General features: G+C 35.0%; 2 protein-coding genes across 2 annotated transcripts in view; one reads left to right on the forward strand and one right to left on the reverse strand.

Annotated features, from left to right (window-relative positions):
* The window catches only part of TDRD12 (tudor domain containing 12), a 33,869-nt gene extending 27,787 nt beyond the window's left edge, over window positions 1-6,082 (forward strand). Inside the window, exons 23-28 of the mRNA XM_009275267.1 lie at window positions 2,382-2,503; window positions 3,579-3,633; window positions 5,121-5,234; window positions 5,320-5,473; window positions 5,563-5,629; window positions 5,997-6,082. Coding sequence (XP_009273542.1) covers window positions 2,382-2,503; window positions 3,579-3,633; window positions 5,121-5,234; window positions 5,320-5,473; window positions 5,563-5,629; window positions 5,997-6,082 — 598 coding nt within the window. The remainder of the gene's footprint in view (window positions 1-2,381; window positions 2,504-3,578; window positions 3,634-5,120; window positions 5,235-5,319; window positions 5,474-5,562; window positions 5,630-5,996) is intronic.
* Window positions 6,083-9,616: 3,534 nt separating this feature from the next.
* On the reverse strand, window positions 9,617-26,739 carry SLC7A9 (solute carrier family 7 member 9). The gene is made up of 13 exons (XM_009275268.1): window positions 26,623-26,739; window positions 25,316-25,441; window positions 23,964-24,111; window positions 22,759-23,001; window positions 22,022-22,147; window positions 21,595-21,694; window positions 14,949-14,993; window positions 14,487-14,610; window positions 13,299-13,402; window positions 12,322-12,418; window positions 11,372-11,521; window positions 10,622-10,796; window positions 9,617-9,696 (listed from the first exon to the last, which is right to left on the reverse strand). The coding sequence occupies exons 2-13, from the start codon at window positions 25,418-25,420 to the stop codon at window positions 9,632-9,634; spliced, it is 1,482 nt and encodes a 493-aa protein (XP_009273543.1). The 5' UTR covers window positions 25,421-25,441; window positions 26,623-26,739; the 3' UTR covers window positions 9,617-9,631.
* Window positions 26,740-27,336: the final 597 nt, after the last annotated feature.

Genomic DNA, 27,336 nt, shown 5'->3' on the forward strand with positions numbered 1-27,336 from the left:
ATTCACTTTAATTATATGTCCTTGCTACAGAGTGCTGGTGGTCTTGTGATTGTTCATCAGTCTCCCTCTTTAGTTGAAAAGCCAATAAGATTCTTCAGTTAATTAAATGCTCGTGGTTTGTCATGTGCAGTGGAAGGATCTTACTTCTGTGACCAGAATGAAAGTGGTGTTCTACTCCTCCCGCAGATATTAAGTCTTCTAAACCAGCGGACCTTAGCATATATAGGCTGCACAGTCTTTCAGGCAAGCTTGGCATAGCCAGAATTTTGCATGTTGTAAACAGCACTTGTCAGCAAGATCAAGTTCAGTCTTAATTGCCTTAAGAAACATTTTTGTCCTGGAGAGAAAATGGCTCACACCTTCATCTCCAAGATTACATGGTCTATGGATATAAGCAGTATCCTTGCTTTGGGATAATCCGTCAGTTTATAAAGCCACTCTGTCTCTGGGCCTTCTCTCCAGACCTTTTTGATGATAATGGAGGAGGTCGTGGCCCATGTCTAATGCATAGGCATCTCTCTAATTTACTACCTTGTTGACTGTTCAATAAATGCACAGTCAAAGCACTAGATCCTTCAATCTCTTTATATAAGAGATATCTCTTTAGATATAAGGAAGACATTTTTTATGCTGAGGGCAGTGAAACACTGGCACAGGTTGCCCAGAGAGGTGGTGGATGCCCCATCCCTGGAAACATTCAAGGTCACGTTGGACGGGGCTCTGAGCAACCTGATCTAGTTGAAGATGTCCCTGCTCATTGCAGGGGGGTTGGACTAGATGACCTTTAAAGGTCCTTTCCAACCCAAACTATTCTATGATTCTACCCCTGCTCATGCAGGGGGGTTGGACTAGATGACCTTTAAAGGTCCTTTCCAACCCAAACTATTCTATGATTCTACTCTATGATTTTACATGACCTTTGGATATAATCCCACGAAGACTTGGCAAATACTCCAGTCACTCCTGATTAATGATGCTCGAGAAACACAGGCTGTCCTTCATTGCAAGTGTTTCCACAGTTGGAGGAGTACTAGGCCTAGGTTGAAAAGTGGGTGTTTTTGCAGGAATATCTTCTCCTTGTTGCACAATATGCAGTTACATGTTGGTTGTGTCGATTTCAGGTTCTTCATTGCAGACTTTGTATACAAAGCTTTTGCCTGACTTCATACTCTATTTGCCCAGTTTTCAGCCCCCTTCCTTTCAAGTCCTCCTTCAGCTTGTGAGGTACCTCCTTGCTTGGTGGCTGTTTTAGGGTTTCTGTGTGGCATGTGAATAACTAAACATTTTTGTAGAACCTTGGTTGCTTTAAGGTAAGATTAGTTTCTCCCAGACTTTGGCTTTCCAAAGCTATTCAGTAAATCAAAGGAGACTTGACTTTTTTTAAAAGTGTTTGATTCCTTCAAGTACCTAACTCAGAAATAGTGGCTAAAAAAAATACTGTAAGTTGAACTTGCTATGCTGTATTTTACCTAGGCTCAAAGAATTGTTTACTTGGATTATTTGGAAAAGATGATAAGCATTTGTTAAAGGTAGAAGTGGTTAAAGGTATCTCTCGTTTAAGATTAAAATTACTTTAATCTTACTAATTTACTTCCAAAGGAATTAAGGTAAGCTGTGCCAGTTCTGAATAAAGATGGCTGCATAGGTATTTAATACTAAATCTTCAGTCTGGATTAATTTAAACGTTAATATTTATTTACGCAGTCTGAAATATTAGGTGATGGCTTACTAGACTGGATTCAGTCCTCTTATGCCACTATGTGGAGGTAATGGAAGAAAGTATTTTTCATTTGGACAGATGACTCAGTGTTTCAAAATTTATGCAGTGCTGTGTTCTTCTCAGTAATGTTTTGATGGAGACTTGCTAGGCTGTTGCAGAACAGAGGGTCATGGTGCCTATCTCTAAGCTCTCAACTAGATTGGCTCTGTTGAAATGTTTCCTGAATCTTGAGTCTAGCTAGTGAAGCCCCTGGCTGTACAGCTGGAAAGCCAGAGGTCTCTTACTAGTAAGTGAAGAACTCTGAGTATTCTGAAATTTTTACTTTTTCCAAGTCAGAATGAAATACGACCAAAAAGCCCCCAAACCTCCTGGAATTCTTTGTGAAAGGGAATGATTTTCTGATCTGGGTACTGGATGAATGAGAATTTTAAATGTTCTCTTAACTTGGATTTCTGTATAAATGCTTCTTACTGAGTTACTGAAGTTCAGCGACCCTGTGGTGAGATTTATGGTTTCCTAGAAGTGCATTTTATTGTATTTTTTTGCATATATTGGAATGAAAAGCTGAACTTCAAAAGGATTTCCAACTATGATTAGGAATCCTTTAAATATTAAACATATTTAAACCCTTTCTTTTAAAAATATCTTCTTCTGTGTTCAGAAGCATAAAGGAAGATACAGCTGGTCCAGAGAACGCGTCCAATCCACAGAATTTGTCAATGCAAGAAAATTCTACTGAAAACTGTAATTCATCTAAAATTACTTTTGGGAATCATCCATGTGGTAAACCTTTTTCATAATTTCCAAAAATTTTAAAACTTTAATTGAAGTTAGGTGCTTAAATGTCAACCTAAAAGTCATTTTACCAAATGCAGACTTCTCTGAGTATACAGAATAGCACCATATAGTTAATTTTTACAATAAGCCACAAATGCCTTATAGTTAGCAGCCTGGAGATGCTGGGAAAGTAAGCCATATTAATACAGCTGTATTACTATTTCAGAAATATTCTGGCCTTGAGAGACTCAGAATTGTTTGGCTCTGAATGGAATGTGTGAGCAGGAAATCTCTCCTGTAGAGAGGACAAGCATTTTCCTGTCAAAGGCCATAGGGTTTAAGGAAGTTGAAATCTGTTGAAATATGAGGTGAAATAACAGCATCGTTCTCTGGGAGGTTTGGTTTTTTTCCGAGATTCAGGGTGGTAGAAAATGGCGCACTTTTTTTTAATCTAATGCTCAAGGACATGATATTCAGTCAGTAGAGGCTTAAAATTAAGCCTGGCTTAGAAGGGGGACAGAGGATGATCTAGCAGCAGTCGGCACATGAGTTTGGAGCAATGACAGCTGAGTGATTAAAAAGTTGCAGCAGACAAAAGTCAGATAAGATCCTGGAGTGCTTATCATAGAAAGCTTTTTTCCCCTGGTGTAGTAGAGTGACTGTAATGCCATGTTTCAAGCTGTGATGATAACATCAATATTAGTTGTTTCATCCCTGAAACTCTTAGTCAGTTTCTAAAATGACGTGTTTCGGGTTTCAAATAAATAATGTCTTGAAACTGGAAAAACCTTTACCTGACCTGGAAAACTGTGCGTTTTTGGTGTTGGTTTTTGGGTTTTTTTTTTTTAATTTCCTTATACCAACTCTAATACTCTCTTTAGTTAAGATTTTCAGTTGAATTACTAATTTTATGAAATCTTTCCAAATAGTCAGTACCCAACATAAATGCCAAATATAGTCTTGCAGTGGTAATTTGACTGCTAGCAAGTTAGTCTTATGATGGTACTGGGGTATTCTGGAAGTATCTGGTTTCTATAGTATAGATAAGTATAAAATCTCTCTCTGGATTTCTTATTTTTAGATGGTGTACCTCAAACTAAGGAAGCAGAAGACTCTACCCTGTATCAGCATAAACGGTATAAAAATTCAGAGTGATTTGTTTGCTTGCTTTTTTTATGTGAACTGCCAAACAGGAAAATCATCCTTACTGAGATTATCTGTTTTGTGAGTAAATAGGTATAATACCGGTAGAAGTATTCTGTTACATCACTGTTGAGCTTGAGAGATTACTGTTGCCGTTAAATATATATGTATACACACACATCATCTTGTGAATCCCTTAAGTAATTTAAATGGCTCTTTTGCTTACTCCTGGAAGCTAAATTTATCTGTTGAAATTACGTAATCTTTGATTAGACACCACAGTACTAGGAAGTGAACGTAAACAAACATTTTTTCAGCTCAGTCTATGGGTATAAAATACCAGCTATACCTTGCACTTGTCTGGATCATGTTTTAACCAAAGACTGTCCTATCTGAGGTCTAAATTGTAACTCCTACCCTTCTGTCTCTGCATATTAGTATTTAATGAGATGAATCAGTTTTGAGTCTCTCCCCTTAGTTTGATTCTGTTCTTGGGGGCCGGGGAGGACAATTTCTGTTGATAAATAATTTGAGAAGTATGCAGTAGAAATTAATACTAGGTTTGTTTGTGGTTATGAGTATGCTGAGGGATATATTAGGTGTGGTTTGTGGCAGATAGTGGATCCTGAGAAGTTTTTAAATTTCTTAACGCACTTTGGGACTAGGCAGTGCTTTCCTCTGGTGGCTTATTCTTTCTCTTCTACCTGTTAATGCTAGTGACTAACATTTTCTTATGCAAGTACCAGAAGTATTTTGTATTTTAGCCTATTGGAAAAGTTCTTGGTAGGGTGACTGAATCCACATGTATTTCCTTCTGTAGCTTGGCTAGCACAGTTTAAGATCATCTTTATGTAATACATGTTGAAGTATGGCTTAGCAGTTACGTTAATGAGGGTTTGGATATGACTGAGGGTATGATAAGGGAAGTAACCTGAATGAACGGATGTTGTGGTCTGCTAATAGGCTTTATCTTTCACTGGTTAAAACCTTTCAGCATTTGGGGGAAGTTTGAGGCATAACAGCTGTAGAATAAGCAGTTGAAAACCTTGATGAGAAATGTGTATTTGTGTCTATGGTAATGAAAAGTTTACTTTGTCTTTCAGAGGTTGGTCTTGCTACTATTACCTTTTCCTTTGTCATTTCAAGATTAGACTATGATAGCATCCTTAAATGAGGCAGTAAGTTTGATTCCTTTGGATATCAAAGTTAATGGAGTGTGTCTCCCCACTTGAGCTAGTAGATGTTCTCCTGAAAAGACTGAGATTGCAGTGCCTTTGTAGCAAGCTTGGCTGACATGCTGTCACGTGCTTTCCTGACGCTGCTATTCAGTGTCAAATTGTTATGGTTGAGTACACCTACAGATGCTGAAACTCAGCTGGTTGTTTGTAACCTAATGGGAAAATTCTGGCTGTATGTGAGACAGCTTCTTGTTGTTGTTTTCTATTTCAGAAAAAATCCAATTACACTTTCTTTATTTTAGCTTTTATCCAGAAATAAAGTGGTTTCAAAATGAAGAGACTGTTACAATGAAGGTAAAAATAGCAAGTGTAGCTGACTGTAAATGTGAGTTCTCTAAAGAGAAGGTGGTTTTCAGGTAGGTTTAAGAAATTTCAGTATAATAAACACAACGTTTGACTGTCAGCTTGCATTTAATTTTTTTAAACTTTTTTGTGATGTAGTGCTTGTTCAGGAGACAAACTTTATTTGGCTGACATGGAGCTGCATCAATATATACTTGCAGAAAAGTCTACGTGTGTGATTAAGGATAAAGAGGCTATTATTGTTCTTGCGAAAGAGAAAAAAGGAGCGTGGTGCAAATTACTGAAGAACAAGGTGAAGTGGAAATTAATTTGAGAATTATGGAATGTTCTGAACATACTGTGCGTCAGTGCAGATATTTCAAACAATGTTTTTGTCAACAGAATCCTCATGTGTCTTTTGATTTTGAACACTGGGAAGATTTTGAAGATAAAAGCCCTTTTCCAGTTGGTAAGGAATGAACAAGTTCGTGTTCATAATGCATAAAATGACTAGCATCCTCATTTTTGCATAGGCTTTATCTGAAATACTCATTTATTTCAGATATGTGACACTTAGCTGGCTTGATCAAATTCTTTGAAAACAGATGAGAGGAGCTCTAATAGCAAACTGTAGGCAGCAGGGTATTTTTCTATTGGAATAGCACAGACAAAAAGCAGTTTGAAGTAGTTTTTAGTGTTTTGGTCTAGTTTGTAGTCTAAAGTGTGACTGTTTTGTTGTTTTGGTTTTTGTTTTGTTTTAATACTACTACATATTTGTTCTGAAGCTCTTGGTTTTTGTTACTTTATAAATGTTACACTTTGTTAATTACTTCTAGGTACTAAAAAATTGTATTGCACTGCTGCAGTAACCGAAGAATTGGTTGACTCCTCAGAAGGCAGTGGAACAGAAAGTGATGAGTAATTTGGAGACAGATCTTTTTCCTCTCATAAGAATTATGCTTCAAAATAGTGTCTCTTGCATGAGTATTTCCACTAAAATTCATAAAACTAAAGATGTAGGTTGCAGAACTGTCCTTAATTTTAGGAGGAAAATAGTGAACAAAGTCCTTACCTTTGGGTGCTGAGAATCTGAAGAAATACTCCATAGAAGAACATTATGTATGTTTTCCAGTGCCTTCACTTTAAAATTGTTGGCTTTAATGATGATGTGCACATATGTACATATGCCATCCAAACAGTAAAATCTGAAGATTAAACTTGGGTTCTGAAGCAGTTGAATTTATTAGTAATTACAGAACTTCTAGTTTACTTATCTGAGTAAATTTGCTGTGTTAACAATAGTTAGTAATTTTTGAAGTTTCACAAATGCTGATGATCTGTCAATTTTCTACCATATCCCTTATATTCATACAGTATCAGTTTGTTGGCAGTCGTCACATTGTCAGTTCTGTATCAAGAAATGATGCCTTAACTCAATGGCAATTTTTGTTACTTGATTGGAAATATGTTGACTTCATTTGAAATATTGTACAGTGCAGCTCACTGTAGTAACTAACTTGTACAGCTTTTGTGGAACAAGCACTGTGATAGTTAGATTCAGTATTTGTTTTCAGTTTGACATTTTCTCTTTTCACAAATGCTCTTATTTCATTCCCTCTCATTTATCTAAAACTCTTTTCTCCTTTGCAAATGAACAATAAAATCTTGTCTGTTTAGCCCTAAGGCTTTGCCTTTTAATATACTATCTTTCAGTAAATAATTTTTCACTGTTACATCTTTGCACATCCAGAACATCTTGCAGTGAAGTAATAATGTAAAAGATATTTATAATAAATGAATCTGAAATAGATCTCTCTGCATCTGTAGATTTTAAAGCACACTAGTTTCCCCAACATAGTGATTTAGAATAGAGACTTAACTTTACAGATTTATTTAAAGAAGCCTGAAACTTTGTTGTATTATTGACTAGGAAGAATATACTTGCTTGTTGGGGATTATTCTTTCAAGAAACATTGGGATGCCTTTACTTCAAGAATGGGAGAAGGACTATTAATATGTTTACACTGACAGCTACAGTTTTTCTTAGTATTAGCTATAATAAAGCTTCTTCTTTCTGAATATTTAAGAATATTGATGATGCCAGTGGAAAACTGCCATATGACAGAAACAGTTACAATTGTTAATGTGTGGTTAAAAAAAACTAGTGCTGCTGGGAACCTGACTACAACTGAGCTTAATTATAACCTTCACCTGAGTACAGGTACTTGCAAAGCTGTAATTGTTGTAAAAGTACTTAAGGAAATAACTAATGTAACTGTATTTTGGTCTTGCTTTGCATTGTGATGCAAACAGACTGTCAAATCACTTAATTGAAAAAAAGAGTGATGGGGCAGGATGTTTTCCTTCTCGTGTTTTGTTCTTCTTCGACTTGTCTGATATCTGAATATAATGTAAGGTGATTTTTCTGCTGGTAGGTAAGTCTAGTGGGTTATTTAATAGACATAAATTATCTGTAATTTTTGTTTGAAAAGTAAGACACCTTATGAGGTAGAAGCAAAAGCTGGTTTTAGCCATACATTCTTAGCAGCTGCCAAGAGCCAGTTTATAAAAAACAGTGTAAAAAAAATGTAGCAGTACCTTCCAAGAATATTCTCTTGGCCTCAAGCAATTTTTGATCAGGGTCTTCATGAGGAAGAGGTTTTCTGTGGAGTTCTTACTTGAATTAGTTCAGTTGCATTTTGGAACCTACGTCAACTCCTAATGTTTCTCCTGCACTAAGGAAGTCAGTAGTCAAACAACATATTCTGTGAAGATTTTTTTTTTTTAATTATTATTTTTCCCCCCGTGTTTGGAAGCCATCCCTGCTCTGTCTGCTTGACAACCTGTACCCTAAAGATTTAATAGGAACAGATAGTTTGCTTTTCCCATTTTCTTCAGAGTCACTTAAGACTCTGCCTATGGACCTCTGTCATCATTTTTCCCCCCTGTCCCCCAATCAGGTATCTCTATTTCAGCCTTCAAAATTGTAGTAGATAGTCATTCCTTATACAAAAGTATTCTATTCCTTTGGTCTTTCCCTGAACCTTATAGTTCTTCTGTTTGAAGTGATGTTTTTACCAACTGGGGTAGGGGAACAGCAGTTGTAATAGTGTGACTGGGACAAAACACTGTGGCAAGTAGGCACTCTATATGTAATGACATAATTACAATTTTGTTTTGCTCTCTATTGCCTTCCTTAGTCATTCTTAACCTTTTTGCTTGCTTTACCCTGATTGCACATGGAGGTGATATTTTCATGGATCTGACTATAATCACAAAATCTCCTTCAAATTAATTAGAACCCATCATTTTTCTATGTACCTTTGGGATTGCTTTTCTATGTAGGTAGATGCAAAATGAAATATGTAGGAACTTAAGTTTTATTTTTTTCTTTGTAGCTGCAGGATGATAGAAATAGCTTCTTTAATTGAATTTGCTAGGCTAGAGTTAGTATGAACTTACAATCTTAAGCCAGTTGCTTAATATTATTGTGTTATATTTAGGATGAATGTGCTTAAGAATTGTTGAGAGGACTTGTGCTTTCAGTATAAACAGCCTTTCTCAAATTAACCACTTTAAAATACTGACAAGTGACTTGATAAAATTCCTTTCTTTATCCATTTGCACTGAGGGAATATAGTAATAAAGAATGTTACAGACAATCCTTAAGTTTCTTGGGCAGGGAAAGTAAAAGCTGCTTACATCTGTATGTTAATGTAGTGTCTTGATTTTTTTTTTTTTTTTTAGATTTTATTTTCATCAGCTACCAAATGGAATGTATCTAGTAGGATGATGAAGTTACCTCTGTAAAGTCACATTAATGCTGAGGATAATTTCTGTGGCATTTACTCACTGTTCTATAACTTGGATGGTGTTGGAGAAAACGCAGATACCTGAGAAATTAAGCTTTGATTATCATGTTTTAATTAAAAAAAAAAAAAATCAGCCTCTTCCTGTCAACTGTGCTTTCCACTTTTACTTGATTCCCACTTCTTCAGTCTTTAATTTTTTGATAGCTAGTGTTTGGTCTGAGAAGCTGAGAATGGAGTTAGACTGGTTTTACGTTATTTCTGTCTTTTCTGTGTGGCCTGCTGAATTTGATGCTGTAAACGATAGCTGCTTCATTCTTTCAGCAGTGTGATCAAAAGCATCTTGACAGTGTTGCTGGTAAGTTTTGCTTTCTTCTTCATAATTGAAAAGTTCCTCTTGTTTATTTTGAGTAATTTTAATGCAGAAAACAAGATACCATAACATATTAGCAAACAATGAAAACAGCTCTGCTGGACAGTGTACTCTGGCTTAGAAATCTTTTATTCTTATATATTTAACATTTTTCAAGTACTAAAGTGTTGCAAAAATAATACGCCAGTATGAACATAACAATTTAGGAAGTATAAATGTGTGCCAGACTAAATTGAATCTCCTTCAACCAGTATAGCACTTAAAAACAACCTGGTACATATAAAATATTTCATTCAGTAAATTCCTCTGCTGGAACAACTTCCAAAAGCATCTGAAGGTGCATAGTGATGGGCTCTGAGGAAAAAAAGTTATTATTAGCGGCTTTGAGAGAACAGTATTTCTATTCAGACTTACACTATTTTCCTAAGCGAGAAAATTATCCTTGTGAGTAGTTCTCTGTCTTTTCTGTATCCACATCTCAAAAAATAAGGAGTGGGGAATAAAAACAATCTTAAGATCCAAGCTACAACATGCCAGGGTTTCTAAACTTGCTCTTAGTAGAGTACAATGCTTCTAATTGCATAACTACATAATATTTAATAATCCCAGGGGCAGGAGAGACATGGTGGATTTTTTAATGTCTGTAGAAGTACTAATTCTGTCCATTCTGTTTTCTTCAGCTGATTCCATTTTCCCTTTTAGAAGTATCTGTGTATCCCGTTTTCCCTGATATAGTTGCAAAGAGTTTCTTTTGAGACACTATGCAAAATCATCTTATAAACGGTCACGCTGGGTTCTCGCAGCTTTCACTTTACTCAGCGGCACTGTGATTAATTTTAGTCTTAATGCTGTTTCTTTAGTAAGTATAGCAAAATTGATAAGCTAAAAGCAGAATATTTTGTAGCATAAGAATGCGTCTGCTATGTTTTGAAATATGAACAATCGAAAAACTAACTTTCCAGATAGAAATATTTCTGTTAATTTTAAAAGTCAGTTTCTTCATACTACTACAGTGATGTATTGCTTTTTTGTGAATTAAGTTTTGTTTTTCCTGAAGTCAGACATCACTTTTTTTCACAGGAAGGAGTAAAATACAGTATTTAGTAAAGCTCACTATATGCCCCTCACTGTATGTCTGGAAAATTGCCTCCCTTCACACCCTGCTCATGTGATTTAGATGGGATGGACCATGTAATGAGCTTCATTATGATAATTACTTCAATCTAAAGCTTAGCAATGTTCTGTTGAATTTGGAGCTGGCTGGCTGAGGTATACTTACTTGATATTTTTTGGGGCCAGCTGAATTTAAAATGAACAAAAAGTACATAAACTGTAAGTCCACTAAGTATAAATAAAACACAGTACAAATAGGCCAATTCAGGTGCACTGATGATTGGTGCCAATACCAGTAAAATGGAGACTAATGTCACTATGACTGGAATGATGATGGGTATCTGCAAGATACAAAGCACAAAATTACTTGTTCATTCTTTTGCTGTTCTTACAGAAGTTGCATATATGAAAGAAAACGGCATAAAGCAATGAAAATACTATTTCCTTTTAAAAGTTCTGGAATTAAGATGGGGCAATTGAAAGAGTAGCAAGAATGACCAAGATCTCTTTGTCTATATTGCAAATTGCAGTGTAAAAATTTGTATTTTAATGAATCTGGGACCTGACTCCAGTGCAATGACCCTGCGGTCTTATTTCGGGTACTCTTTCAGTGGTAGTCTGCTGACTGCAGTTCCTCATCTCTGAAAATCTGGCTTGTGCCTGTGGTCTGTGCAAGTGAAAGTAAACATTGTGTAATCTTTTGCAGTAGGACAAAGCTCATAAGGACTGGAAAAACTGGAACAAAGAGAAGAACTACAAATAAATGGCTAGGTTTCAGGTAAGGAGGAAAAAAATCCCAAACAAACAAGGAGGAGTCTGCCTGAGGACGTTGTTTAAATATCCAAATATTTAGGATGAGTTCGTGTTTCAGTATTTATGGGAGTGGAGGAAAAGCCATACTGAATGCTGAACTTACCCTGATTGGTCTCCTGAGCTCCTTTCTTGTAAACCTCATAACAATGAGTGCAAGTATGGTTAAACCATAAAATATCCAGACTGCGAAACTAAAATAATTTATGAGTGTGTCAATGTCACCAGGGATAATATAAATAATAGCAATGGCTCCCTAAAAATGAAAATAAAAATTAGTATAGTCTGTTATAAAAGAAGGCTGAATTTTACTTATGTGTCAGTATGGGTGTATGTTACGGTGTTCCAGAGTGTGATCTGTGAATGCTTAAATGCTTGGGTATAAATGTATTGCAGCATCTTTAAAGATAGTATCCATGTCCTGCCAACATATTTATTTTTGTGTGCAATCTTAACTCCCTTTTAAGTCAAAAGACTTGGAATTTGTATGCATTAATCTGTTTTGTTGTTGACTGCGTGTCTTGGAGGAAGTGAAGATACTAAATATATTTTTAGGTTATTAAAGTTACTGGAAGTCGACAGAGCTATTGAATTTTGACTTTATCTTGTTTTACCTTGAAGATAAGATAAATGTGTAAAACATAAAAATAACAAGATAGTCTAGATTTATTTTAAAATGTATTACTGAATAGAATTGTTTTTAGTGAGATGTAAATGCATTCTTACAGGGAGGAAATAGGGTAGTAATAGCTTTCTTTCAGGCATCCTGTGAAGTAAAGGATTTGCCTAATACTAATCATTCATTTAACTTTTAAATTTTGTTCTCATGCTGTAGATACTTAAAAATATTTTGCTTTTAAAATCCAGTTCTGGAATGAAACTGTTCAAATTGAGAAATTGGGGTTTATATAGTCGTTCTTCCTAATGTGTATTTAGCAATTTTCTTGTCTAGATAGTTAAAGATAGCTGTCAAGATTCCTGGTAAGAAATCATGAAAGCACGTATTACTGGAGAATTTTTGTTGATAATTTTTCTGTACTTAAAATATATACTTACGTAAAATATGATAGCAGGTGCTGGTGTTAAACGCTTAACACTAATGTAAGACAGCACCTTTAGCATGTGCCCTTCACGGCCTGCAACATAAACAAGTCTGACAAAACAAAAACAAGGCAATCTAGTTAGTGTGGCACCTAGACTTTAAGTAGCATTATTTAAAAAAAAAAAAAAAAGTACCATTCATTCTCAGGTTTGTTTTACTGTGTGGCTACATCTGACTATAATTGCATCAGTATTTCCTTTGATATGCAGTGGCATTTAAGGAATATTGTAGTAGACTGAAATAAGGGAAGTAACCAGTATTAAAGCACTGAACTTGAAACTAATTCTGAACCAGTATTAACGTAGTGAACTTGAAACTAATTTCAGAATCATTAGTTTGCACATTTAATTTAAAATTATTTTGGAAAAAAAGTTAGCTACTGCGTCCCTCTTAATTAAATACTTCCTCATTTTTAATTTGCTTCATATTAAAAAGCTATGCTGACAGCCTTCTGTCAAAAAAAAAATGGTTTTTACAGCCCTATCCATATTCAGATGGATTTGAAATTTGAAATATTTTTAAATAGTAAATGGAAACATTGAACAACTGATAGAAAGGAATAGGTTCTCTTTCCAATTCTTATCTTTATCATTAACTGGTGTAGCATGTTCTTACTGGTAACTTTTTTTTAACTGTTTAATTCTTAGCTTTAAACTTGATGAGAAGTAAAAAAACCCCAAACCTTTTGTGCTATACTACTTTTGAATTAAGAATAAGAGACCTTATTTTCTAATTTTTCAAACCTGCATAGCCACTACTTCTTTTTTAAAATTAAACAATATAGCTAGATTTGCAGGTACTTTTTAATTACATTTTGTACATTCGGATCAGAAGAATCTCTGTCGTTACGTGTGTAGGCACATAAATGTATATATAAATTTTTCCATCCTTTAAAAGTTTTCATTTTAAGATATTTAGAATGGGAGCTTACCTGCCTGCAGTAAAACAGGTCCCATTCGCAGATCCAATTGTAGAAAAGGCCACAAAGAGAGGAACTATCCAAGAGGCTGGATAAAGGACTCTATCTCCAAAAGTCTGGAATATGGGATTAAAATGAATCGCTTTTGTCATTTTAACTACCATTTGGTATACTCACTAATGTTGGAGCCTCTTTAAAAGTACAGTAAATTGGGTATCTAAGGTATGTTACCAATAAAAACATATGTTGTATATTTTGTGTAGTTACTAAAGAATGCTTTGCCAAATGAAGACCTAGATTAATTCATGAGCCGCTCTTTACAGAGTGAAATATTGTTGTTGTGGTGTTTGAGATGCAACATCTGTAGGAAACACTGGGAGACATGTAAAAAATATTCAGAAATTAAATTCTATTAAAGACACCTGGTTTGGGGATGGGTCTGCAAAACAAAAAGAAAGATAGCATTGTAGCAGAGCGCCATGCATACACAAGCTGGTTTCAACCTATATAGAAGGAGGAGCGCTAGTAGTGATGACATGACAACCTAGGCCTTATGGGTGAAGAAGTGAAGAACAAGCTTGCTAAGGTCTTTCACTACACTTCGGTTTTCACCTGTGCCATGGTATGTTAGTTGTTACTGCAGGATGGATTAGATCTAATGGAGGTACTTTGATCTACTGTAAATGAATTTGAATTAAAACTTTTTTGACAGGTAGGTTTTGGGTTTTTAGTTGGGGTGTGGTTAACTTTTTAGTAAGTGAAGCATAAAGAGTTCTGGTTTTGCACAAGTGTAACATCAATGTTGTTTCTTTGTCCAGTAGTAGGACACTCATCAGTGATAAGCAAGAAGTCTACTTACAGATGTATAGACCCCTTTATACAGTGCTCTCCTTTTGCTGTTTGCTGTGCTGCCTTTGTACTACTCAGTAGCAGTTTTGAGATTTTGGTGTTAATTTAGTCTGATGAGTTTAGTGCTAGCTGATGTGTTGTTCACTTCACTTCAACAACACTTACAACAGATTGTAAGTTTAGTGGTATACTGAAGAGGACTAGTTCTTAAACAAGATATAACTTGATACACATTGCTGTACCTTTTGGTGCAAACGATGCTGAAACGCACCAAAGTTCTACTTTTTAAAAGACACTTTTTTAACATTTTTAAGTATTTCTATGTTTCTATTACAAAATAAAGTGGCTTACCACAGCAACTGCCTGGGACTGCAGGAGTTCTGTTGAAGTCATTACGGTGAAATATGAAATGTTTATCAGAACGTAACAAACTGTAACCAAGGGGATTCCAATAATTATAGATAGCGGTAGATTTCTAAAGAATGCAAAAGTAAGACTCCATCAGCATTGCTATATCACTGGTAGAGTTGTCAGAGTAAACTGTGGACTCTTACTTTTCCCCATATGCTCTCTAGGTGTATTTACATTTCTTTATTGTAGAGCCATGGAAATCAGGATTTTTAAAAAGGAAAAATACAACTTTATGCAAATTTATGAAGCATGTAATAGATGCTAATTAGTTCTGTCTGTTAGTGCTCAAACCTTGAATAACCATTGCTTTTAAAACCAAACCAAAATACATGCCTGCTTCTACAAAAATATTAAGTGTTTGATTTCTGTCGTTAGAAACGCTGCTTTCCTACATAGTTTTACCTGTAAGGATTTTTAAGTTCTTCTGTGATATAATTGAGTTGATTCCTGGAAGGAAAAACATTCATACAATGTTATTAGCAGTCAGGTGTTGAAATACTAATATATTACAGAGTCAGGTGTTACTTCTTGTGTTACTGTTTTCTACCTTTTCAGTAAAAAAAAAAAAAATTTACGGTGCAACCAATCTTTTAAGTGGTAAAACTGCAGGACAAAAAACTATGTGAGGTTCTTATCCAAATGTCAGCCTCTTGATTCACCATCTTTTCCTCCATTATCTTTTTCCTCCTCACAGTTTTAGAAGTATCTCTTGAGATTTTGAAATGAGATTGTCTTAGTTCTTGGATAAAATATCCCAGAATAACAGAACAAAAATTTGGCAGACATTTATATCAAATTTACAAGATTGCCTTTGAATGTCAAGCTTTGCAATATCTGACTCTTTTCAAATAAAAGCACAAGAGTACCTATTGCAAGGACTGAAGTAAGTCTGCTAATGTTTCACAATTGTTCTGTAAGTCATATTGTCTAGAAAACTGGCATGAAAACCTTTTTAAGGACTACACCTATCAGAACTACAGTTTCCAAGTACTCATTTTTGTTAGAGCATGTAGACCAGATTGAAGCAAGATTTTTACTCATCCACTTCTGAAAATGTGAGGAGAAGTTGGTATCTACAGTTCAACAGGCTAATTTTCAAACGTCGGTGCCTGGTGGTTACATATTGAAATAATTATTTAGGCACCAGCTTCCCTGCCCCCTTAAAAAATCTAGGTGAATGTCTGAATTAGCAGACGTACATGCCTGAGTTGAGACACTCAAGCTTGGAAATAGAACCTGAAAGAGTAATCCATTTAAAAATAAATTCAGTTTTAAGCATCTAAATGGGATTTGCTTTGTTGTAAGTTAATATTTATATTCTTAATTCCTTCCAAAATAAGGATCTATATGCAAACTTCTACAGTTTGAATATTGAAGAATAGCATTAATGGATCAGACCTTGATATTAGATTTGTGCCAACGGAGCCCTAGACCAACTGACATTCCCTTTAGTTTCGGGAAATGAAACGTGTAAACTATTTTCTGGACTGTGGCAGAGATTAAGTTAAATATTCGTGCCAGTAAATAAGTTTATTCTTATGAAAATAATTCTAGAAAGCACTCTTCTGAGTACTAAGTATAAATGCTGTATGTAGAACATAAATGCAAACCTATATCCATCTATATCTGTGACTGTTTTCAAATGTAAGTGGTTTCTTAAATCTAACATGGTAGATAATAATGGATGAACAGATGTGGAGATTTAAAATTGAAAGCTGCTCAGGGAAGACGACTTCAATAATTTTACAATAATTCCAAATGAAACTGAATAAGAAAAAAATTTGAAAGTTGAACCTTACGAATTCTGACAATTTTTTTGTTGTTGTTTTTTTAATGCCCTCCTGTACTAATCAAACGCCACTACATTTCACAAGAAATGGAATTTGATGGGGTAACCTGTAGGGGCTCTGGGAAGGCTATTTTGCCTAACATAATGGAATTAAACTGTGTTATATTCTCCTCATTATCACAGTATCTTCTGTGGTAAAAGCACCTTCAGCAGCAAAGCAGCAGCCCTTTCAGGATCTAGTATAGTTTCTTCCCTAATAAACAGCAACTTGAGGGTTTGGGGGTTTTGTTTTTCATTTGTTTTTGTTTTTTAATCAAACTGGGGTTCTTTTTCCAGAATTGAGAGATTCTTAATAACAAGTCAGACTTTTTTGGATCACATTTCTGAGTTCTACAGGGAGAGGGTAAACCAGTTAAAGGTTGTTAAACTGTAACCGTTAACACTAGTAAAGATACCTTACCATCCATCATACGCCCAGAGTCCATTATAAAATGCCAAACTGATAGAACTAACAGAAATTTTACTGTCCTTGAAAGAATCTTTAAAGTTTTCAGTTTTTCCTGCAAATAAGACGTAGATTACTCATCAGTGTTGAAATTAATTCCTTTAATCCCCACCAGACGAAGAAACATTCCAACATGTTTCATGTTTTGAAACATCTCACTGTTAATAAAAATTGGTATTAATTGATTTTAATTGATCTGTAATGTTGCATTTCCCACCCATCCACCTTCTCTAACACAAAATACCATAGTTCCCAAGAGATCTGGAACTAAAACACTGAATAAAGGGAGCCTTATTGTTGTGCCACTTCTGTCAGTGGGAAACTTTTTAATGGTCATAGCAGAAGCTAAAATAATTTTTGCAAGTAAAATGTATTTAATTACCTTGTGCAAGGAGAACAATTCCACTTACAATAATGATTGCGACAATGATCATTTTAGCAGCCGTGAGAAAATTCTGGAGATAGCTTCCCAGCTTCACACTCAGTGAATTCACTATTGTAATTATCACTAAAAGAAAGAAATTGATGAATTTCGGCATTAAATTTGTCAGACTTGAAAGAAAACTTGCCTCTTAAAACCTTCCCCCCCCCTTATTTACTGCACTGCTTTTTCCTCCCACTGTTTGTCTCGATTATTGATAGGTTTTTAACATACTACATTTGGATAACTTCTAAAATAGTGAGGAAAAAGTTTTATGAATTAGATTTTTATAGTACCTTTAACAAAAAAAAAAAAATTTGCTTCATATTAAAAAGCTATGCTGACAGCCTTCTGTCAAAAAAAAAAATGGTTTTTACAGCCCTATCATATTCAGATGGATTTGAAATTTGAAATATTTTTAAATAGTAAATGGAAACATTGAACAACTGATAGAAAGGAATAGGTTCTCTTTCCAATTCTTATCTTTATCATTACTGGTGTAGTCATGTTCTTACTGGTAACTTTTTTTTAACTGTTTAATTCTTAGCTTTAAACTTGATGAGAAGTGGAAAAAAAACCCCAAACCTTTTGTGCTATACTTGCTTTGAATTAAGAATAAGAGACCTTATTTTCTAATTTTTCAAACCTGCATAGCCACTACTTCTTTTTTAAAATTAAACAATATAGCTAGATTTGCAGGTACTTTTTAATTACATTTTGTACATTCGGATCAGAAGAATCTCTGTCGTTACGTGTGTAGGCACATAAATGTATATATAAATTTTTCCATCCTTTAAAAGTTTTCATTTTAAGATATTTAGAATGGGAGCTTACCTGCCTGCAGTAAAACAGGTCCCATTCGCAGATCCAATTGTAGAAAAGGCCACAAAGAGAGGAACTATCCAAGAGGCTGGATAAAGGACTCTATCTCCAAAAGTCTGGAATATGGGATTAAAATGAATCGCTTTTGTCATTTTAACTACCATTTGGTATACTCACTAATGTTGGAGCCTCTTTAAAAGTACAGTAAATTGGGTATCTAAGGTATGTTACCAATAAAAACATATGTTGTATATTTTGTGTAGTTACTAAAGAATGCTTTGCCAAATGAAGACCTAGATTAATTCATGAGCCGCTCTTTACAGAGTGAAATATTGTTGTTGTGGTGTTTGAGATGCAACATCTGTAGGAAACACTGGGAGACATGTAAAAAATATTCAGAAATTAAATTCTATTAAAGACACCTGGTTTGGGGATGGGTCTGCAAAACAAAAAGAAAGATAGCATTGTAGCAGAGCGCCATGCATACACAAGCTGGTTTCAACCTATATAGAAGGAGGAGCGCTAGTAGTGATGACATGACAACCTAGGCCTTATGGGTGAAGAAGTGAAGAACAAGCTTGCTAAGGTCTTTCACTACACTTCGGTTTTCACCTGTGCCATGGTATGTTAGTTGTTACTGCAGGATGGATTAGATCTAATGGAGGTACTTTGATCTACTGTAAATGAATTTGAATTAAAACTTTTTTGACAGGTAGGTTTTGGGTTTTTAGTTGGGGTGTGGTTAACTCTTTTTAGTAAGTGAAGCATAAAGAGTTCTGGTTTTGCACAAGTGTAACATCAATGTTGTTTCTTTGTCCAGTAGTAGGACACTCATCAGTGATAAGCAAGAAGTCTACTTACAGATGTATAGACCCCTTTATACAGTGCTCTCCTTTTGCTGTTTGCTGTGCTGCCTTTGTACTACTCAGTAGCAGTTTTGAGATTTTGGTGTTAATTTAGTCTGATGAGTTTAGTGCTAGCTGATGTGTTGTTCACTTCACTTCAACAACACTTACAACAGATTGTAAGTTTAGTGGTATACTGAAGAGGACTAGTTCTTAAACAAGATATAACTTGATACACATTGCTGTACCTTTTGGTGCAAACGATGCTGAAACGCACCAAAGTTCTACTTTTTAAAAGACACTTTTTTAACATTTTTAAGTATTTCTATGTTTCTATTACAAAATAAAGTGGCTTACCACAGCAACTGCCTGGGACTGCAGGAGTTCTGTTGAAGTCATTACGGTGAAATATGAAATGTTTATCAGAACGTAACAAACTGTAACCAAGGGGATTCCAATAATTATAGATAGCGGTAGATTTCTAAAGAATGCAAAAGTAAGACTCCATCAGCATTGCTATATCACTGGTAGAGTTGTCAGAGTAAACTGTGGACTCTTACTTTTCCCCATATGCTCTCTAGGTGTATTTACATTTCTTTATTGTAGAGCCATGGAAATCAGGATTTTTAAAAAGGAAAAATACAACTTTATGCAAATTTATGAAGCATGTAATAGATGCTAATTAGTTCTGTCTGTTAGTGCTCAAACCTTGAATAACCATTGCTTTTAAAACCAAACCAAAATACATGCCTGCTTCTACAAAAATATTAAGTGTTTGATTTCTGTCGTTAGAAACGCTGCTTTCCTACATAGTTTTACCTGTAAGGATTTTTAAGTTCTTCTGTGATATAATTCATTTGATTCCTGGAAGGAAAAACATTCATACAATGTTATTAGCAGTCAGGTGTTGAAATACTAATATATTACAGAGTCAGGTGTTACTTCTTGTGTTACTGTTTTCTACCTTTTCAGTAAAAAAAAAAAAAATTTACGGTGCAACCAATCTTTTAAGTGGTAAAACTGCAGGACAAAAAACTATGTGAGGTTCTTATCCAAATGTCAGCCTCTTGATTCACCATCTTTTCCTCCATTATCTTTTTCCTCCTCACAGTTTTAGAAGTATCTCTTGAGATTTTGAAATGAGATTGTCTTAGTTCTTGGATAAAATATCCCAGAATAACAGAACAAAAATTTGGCAGACATTTATATCAAATTTACAAGATTGCCTTTGAATGTCAAGCTTTGCAATATCTGACTCTTTTCAAATAAAAGCACAAGAGTACCTATTGCAAGGACTGAAGTAAGTCTGCTAATGTTTCACAATTGTTCTGTAAGTCATATTGTCTAGAAAACTGGCATGAAAACCTTTTTAAGGACTACACCTATCAGAACTACAGTTTCCAAGTACTCATTTTTGTTAGAGCATGTAGACCAGATTGAAGCAAGATTTTTACTCATCCACTTCTGAAAATGTGAGGAGAAGTTGGTATCTACAGTTCAACAGGCTAATTTTCAAACGTCGGTGCCTGGTGGTTACATATTGAAATAATTATTTAGGCACCAGCTTCCCTGCCCCCTTAAAAAATCTAGGTGAATGTCTGAATTAGCAGACGTACATGCCTGAGTTGAGACACTCAAGCTTGGAAATAGAACCTGAAAGAGTAATCCATTTAAAAATAAATTCAGTTTTAAGCATCTAAATGGGATTTGCTTTGTTGTAAGTTAATATTTATATTCTTAATTCCTTCCAAAATAAGGATCTATATGCAAACTTCTACAGTTTGAATATTGAAGAATAGCATTAATGGATCAGACCTTGATATTAGATTTGTGCCAACGGAGCCCTAGACCAACTGACATTCCCTTTAGTTTCGGGAAATGAAACGTGTAAACTATTTTCTGGACTGTGGCAGAGATTAAGTTAAATATTCGTGCCAGTAAATAAGTTTATTCTTATGAAAATAATTCTAGAAAGCACTCTTCTGAGTACTAAGTATAAATGCTGTATGTAGAACATAAATGCAAACCTATATCCATCTATATCTGTGACTGTTTTCAAATGTAAGTGGTTTCTTAAATCTAACATGGTAGATAATAATGGATGAACAGATGTGGAGATTTAAAATTGAAAGCTGCTCAGGGAAGACGACTTCAATAATTTTACAATAATTCCAAATGAAACTGAATAAGAAAAAAATTTGAAAGTTGAACCTTACGAATTCTGACAATTTTTTTGTTGTTGTTTTTTTAATGCCCTCCTGTACTAATCAAACGCCACTACATTTCACAAGAAATGGAATTTGATGGGGTAACCTGTAGGGGCTCTGGGAAGGCTATTTTGCCTAACATAATGGATTTAAACTGTGTTATATTCTCCTCATTATCACAGTATCTTCTGTGGTAAAAGCACCTTCAGCAGCAAAGCAGCAGCCCTTTCAGGATCTAGTATAGTTTCTTCCCTAATAAACAGCAACTTGAGGGTTTGGGGGTTTTGTTTTTCATTTGTTTTTGTTTTTTAATCAAACTGGGGTTCTTTTTCCAGAATTGAGAGATTCTTAATAACAAGTCAGACTTTTTTGGATCACATTTCTGAGTTCTACAGGGAGAGGGTAAACCAGTTAAAGGTTGTTAAACTGTAACCGTTAACACTAGTAAAGATACCTTACCATCCATCATACGCCCAGAGTCCATTATAAAATGCCAAACTGATAGAACTAACAGAAATTTTACTGTCCTTGAAAGAATCTTTAAAGTTTTCAGTTTTTCCTGCAAATAAGACGTAGATTACTCATCAGTGTTGAAATTAATTCCTTTAATCCCCACCAGACGAAGAAACATTCCAACATGTTTCATGTTTTGAAACATCTCACTGTTAATAAAAATTGGTATTAATTGATTTTAATTGATCTGTAATGTTGCATTTCCCACCCATCCACCTTCTCTAACACAAAATACCATAGTTCCCAAGAGATCTGGAACTAAAACACTGAATAAAGGGAGCCTTATTGTTGTGCCACTTCTGTCAGTGGGAAACTTTTTAATGGTCATAGCAGAAGCTAAAATAATTTTTGCAAGTAAAATGTATTTAATTACCTTGTGCAAGGAGAACAATTCCACTTACAATAATGATTGCGACAATGATCATTTTAGCAGCCGTGAGAAAATTCTGGAGATAGCTTCCCAGCTTCACACTCAGTGAATTCACTATTGTAATTATCACTAAAAGAAAGAAATTGATGAATTTCGGCATTAAATTTGTCAGACTTGAAAGAAAACTTGCCTCTTAAAACCTTCCCCCCCCCTTATTTACTGCACTGCTTTTTCCTCCCACTGTTTGTCTCGATTATTGATAGGTTTTTAACATACTACATTTGGATAACTTCTAAAATAGTGAGGAAAAAGTTTTATGAATTAGATTTTTATAGTACCTTTAACAAAAAAAAAAAAAAGTATTGAAGTTGCACAGCATTCTGATAAATATAGAAATAATATCTCCACACTTAATTTTTCTTCCTTTTCTGCTAGAGATAAGCGTTCATTCCACAGCTGTATCTATCTTAGTAAAGAGTAAAAGAAACTTAGACTAGGAACAAACCATTTTTAAACCTATCCTTTTTATATGTTGTTGAATTAGTTATTGTGGGAAGGACTTGCTGTACTGTGTTCTAGAGTTTTCTGTTGCTTTCAGTTTAGGGTCACTTCCTGATGTCTTCATGAAGATTAACCTACTGAAGTCTTACTGTGCTGAAATGCATTCATCGATGGGGCTGAATGGAAATCACTATGCAGTTACGGATCTCGTCTCTTTCTTAAAAAAGTATGAATCTTACCAATGGCAGCTGCTGCAAGACACTTGATGACAACTTGGGGTGGATCGCAACCTGGATAAAAAGGAGCTGATGCATATTCAGCAAAGCTGAGGCAAATGATTGCGAATGAACTGGGTTTTGTGACGAGTAAGCTTGTCCAAGAAAACAAAAATGCTGGAATTGGGCCAAATGCTTCCATAAGGTAAGGATATTCTCCCCCAGATTTTGTGATCATTGTACCAAGCTCAGCAAAACAGAGTGCCCCTAAATAACAAGAAAAGCACTTATTATTGGTTATTTAATTCATGCATCACTTAAACTGTGACTGGCTAGAACAGATTATCACTTTTTTTATAGGTAGCAAAGTTAAGGAAATGGATATATACAATGCATCATTACTCTTTTCATGTTTCAGTGCATTTTACTGTATATGCAAAATAAAATTTTAATTACTTGTGAGCAAATGGAAAAAAACATACCGAAACTATTAAGTTACAGTCCAGAGTTTACTGCTATTTGTGTTTAAGACTTCAGCAAATAAAGTACATTCTGATTTCATATTAGATTTCTTTTTGAAAAACCAACACTATAAGAAGCATCTAAGTAATAACTGCACTGGCTGACCTACCTTTTGGAAACTTGAAAAAAAACAGACTTGCTGCACAGTTTTGAAGTAAAATGTCTACTAAGCTCAGCTTTAAAGTACAGTGATACTTTTAGATTTATTGCTGTATCTGGCATCTTGCTTAAAGGTTTTTTGCTTATGCTGTGTACCTGACACAATGCCCAAAGAATTCCTTTTTGTTTTACTTCTTGAAATATTTTGAGGTGTTTAGTGCTAAATTTTCAGATGATAGAATATTAGATTTACACAATTATACAAGTAGAAAAATAGCAGAAGTACCTAGCTCACTGCCAGTAAATTTCACATTTTGTCTGTAATTTAAGTAGAAAAGTATTCTCTGTGTTACAGTTAGTGGATGAAGTAAGCCAAACTAAAACTTGCTTTCAAAATTACCTAAAAATGTGCTTTGCGATTTTAAAAACTTAATTTATCTTTTTTAAATGGCACATATTTTAAATGTTGCCTGAATGCTGCTACACTCATCACGGTCTGATTGATTTCGGTCTAGGTGCCATTAGCCAATTTGTGAAATGAGTGGTATGCAGAAAGAGTAGATACAAAGATTTAAGCAAAGACTCAAATTCTTCGTTGACTCATTTACCTAATGTTGCAAGAATTCCACAGGCTGCCCAGATGGTTAAACAGGGGCCCACAGCTCCAACATTGGCAAGTACTGATTTTGGAGAAACAAAGATACCTGAGCCAATAATTGTACCAACAATCATACAGATTCCACTGATGAGGCCCACCTTGAAATAAAAGGAGACATATTGGTAATTTCTAATAATGCAATAATTACTTTTCGGTTTAATACAATTTAGTAATTGTCATTACAGAATTCTTTTTTTCAGCTTTCAACATACAGCTTTTACTAAGTAATATATATTAAACTATATGAAGTTTTTCTTTTCTTTCCAAGATGCATACGCACCCTGTGGCATACTCCTCTGTTTCCAAAAGTACAGTTATTTGGACTTCACCTGCCTGTGTATTTGCTTTATTAAACCATCCTTTGGATTATGTAGGTCTCAGATCTAACCTTGTACAGGTGAACATCCCCTTTCCGCTCTTTGATTAAACTCCGAAATTCTTTTATGAGCATTTGAGGAATTCTGAATTTTCTAAGCTTCAAAGATTCGCTCTCTTGGATGGAGTCTATTTGTTTTTTTCTTTTAAGTAGTTGTTTTCCTCTCCTTGCTTCAGGTATTTGTGCACAGGAATTATCCTGATACTGCTAGGTGGTGAAAAGATCATGTTCCGACTTTGTAGTGACGTACATGTTACATGAAACTACGAAAACTTGAGGCGTCTCCTAAAAAACAGTGGCATGGGCTACTTAAATTTTCTTGTTAGTTATGGCTAGTCTAGTAACATCAATATTTTGCCAGTCTTGGCATCAAACTAAAACCACATAGAGAATTTTTTTCCAGGTTACTTAAATTTAAAAAGGAATTCCACTCCCTCCTGAGAGGAAGTGGCACATCTGTTTTCTAAAGCATCCGTAATTTTCTGGAGGAGACAAATTTTCACTTGTCTTTCTGTACCAGTGACTATTTTGTGGCGATAAACACTAACAAACTTTAAGAAGCACTGAGTTGAACAGCTCACTTCAGCCTCTGAGAATTACATGCAGAAAGAAACAGTAAAGTTTATGAAGTGTCTCATTTGATCAACTTTGAAGTTATCAGATAGAAAAATAATTCAAAGACTTAAACACAATTAAAAAGCAAGAATACCTATTTTTTATAGCAGAGCTATTTAACTAGTAATTAGCAGTTTCCTAAAATGTAAACCAACCACACCGTCAAGATATTAGTACATCACTGCTAAATTGGGACACAGTTGCAGTTTTTGTACAATGATGCATGTGCACAGATACCCCCCCCCTCACTGCCTCCCTCTGCCAGACCCTCACGCGCACGCAGACTGAACCGGGAAAAGAAAAAGTTTTGCCTGCTTTTGTAGGTTCATTGTTTGGGGTTCATGACTCTGAATGGATTGTCCATCCTGTTTTCCGTTGTCCTCTCCTTTTCTTTTCCTCAAGCTTTCTTCACCCATTTGGTTTACTTGTTGAAATCTCTAAGGAAATAAAAAGAAAATATCAGTCTAGCATATTAATGTTTGCTTGAGTTTTGCTGATATATATATGGTCCAAAATAGCGTAGCTAAATATTCTCAGAAAACATAAACACACACACTTGCTCACAGGCAAAGGACTTCCATCTAACTACCTGCTTGGAGATTAAATCGAGGAGGTGTTACAGCTGCTTCACCTCATCCATCTGACTTGCTGTGGATTTTCCTCATTACCCGCCTGGCAGTGAATGTCTTTCTATCTTCCGTCTCGGGTTACATTCAGTTGAGAGATCTACTCGCTGGAACAATCTCGGTTTTATAGCTAGTCCCTCCTTTGAATTCCTCCAGAGGTCCAGACATTTAATCTTTCTCCCAAAAGCTAGTCAGTTTTCTTATCTAGGAGACCTTCTTTCTGATCTTCGTTAAATTAGGCCTTGTCTCAATTCCTTGGAGATTCAAGTATCTGCTAAACCAAGTGTGGTCTCCTCTAATTGTCTAATTAGCAGCTCGTTGCCTCAAAGAGTCACCAGTCTTCTCCCACCGTGTTGCCTCAGGGTGAATGTCTTCTACTGAATGTTTTGTTCTGTTTAGAATTAGAATGTGAACAGTTTGTTTTCTCATTTAAACTTAGACTTGTGATTTTTTTGGTGAGGATCTTGCTTGTTTCCCGTCGTATTGGAATAAAATACAATCTGAGATAGTGAAGGAAATTGATCAGATTAGGTCCTGGTTCTTAAAAGCTGATTCAGTCAGAAGTCTTTTCTATCCTCAGGCCCTACAGCTATAATTACTAGAATCTGAATGTGAAGATCATTTTGCAGTTTTACAGGCAGTAATTCAGGAATGCGTCATGTTTAGGCAACTTACGTAGTATCCAGTAATTCTTGGCTACAAAAATTGTAGCATTTTAAATTGACAGAACAGCTGTCTCAGTACTACTGGTCTTCAGAAATATTTGGACTATAAAGACATCCGGTTTATGCTTTGAATTAAAGATTTTTAAAAGAAATCATCGTGAATCTAACTTTTAAGATTCAACCTACAATAGAAAATTGCCCACGTAAGGAATGCAGGGCTTGGGTCACTGAATTTTATTACAGCTTTGTGCCCAACTTCTCTCCTTTAAAGTCTTGTGTTCAGAATGTTTTAATCATCGTCTTTCAACAATTCATACTTTCACTTACCTTATTTATTTATATTTGTTTGGTGTTAATCAGGCTCCAGGAATCTTTGTATAGTGTATTTCTTTATTTCTCCTGTTAGATTTACCAGCCAGTTAGACAGCAAGACATGTCCATGTCTGAAACCAGAATACGCAGAAGCAGCAGCAGCTTAAGTACAGAGGTTATAAAAGGTAATCATTAAACCCATTCTCAGCCAAGAAGCTTTGAGATAGGAACCACAGGTAAACCAATAGTCCAATTAGTTTATCTTTAAAAAAAAAAAGTCTTTGTTCCATTCGTGAGAATGTTTGTCCAGTACCTAAGTAGTATATTACATAGTGAGAGTGAACCATAATTTTGAAGAGTCTATTTTGATGTTTTTATATCAAGCACTTTCTAATTTAGAAATACTTTGGAAAGATAACCTTGAAGTAATTTTTGTGTTATGGGTGCATTGAGAACATCTGTCCAGATGTTAGCTGCATCCTATAAAAATAGTTGATGTTTTTATCTTGAGAAGGTAGAGAAGTGTGAGCAGAAATCTTTCCTTTGTTTTTCATTAACCTGAAGGCAGCTGAGTGGACAGCTTGTGTTCCCTTCACTTGCAATTCCAATTAATTTTTCATTTTTGTAAATGTTTAAAAATCTTGCTTTAGTGAAAATGCTGTTCTCTATTTCTATACGGTTGTATATCCAGGAAAAAGGTATTGTTATCCTGAATGCTGAAATAAGGTA

This window comes from Aptenodytes forsteri, unplaced genomic scaffold (genome assembly GCF_000699145.1).
Source record: "Aptenodytes forsteri isolate BGI_AS27 unplaced genomic scaffold, ASM69914v1 Scaffold945, whole genome shotgun sequence".
NCBI lineage: Eukaryota > Metazoa > Chordata > Aves > Sphenisciformes > Spheniscidae > Aptenodytes > Aptenodytes forsteri.

What these genes read in the sequence shown, in the direction of transcription:
- SLC7A9 (XM_009275268.1), bottom strand. Translation starts at nt 25,420, where the DNA reads ATGGGTGAAGAAAGCTTGAGGAAAAGAAAAGGAGAGGACAACGGAAAA. An exon ending in TCTTGCAGCAGCTGCCATTG is followed by an intron (nt 22,148 to 22,758) that starts GTAAGATTCATA and finishes TCTTTCTTTTAG; the next exon opens with TGATAATTACAATAGTGAAT. An exon ending in AGTCCCAGGCAGTTGCTGTG is followed by an intron (nt 13,403 to 14,486) that starts GTAAGCCACTTT and finishes CCCATATTCCAG; the next exon opens with ACTTTTGGAGATAGAGTCCT.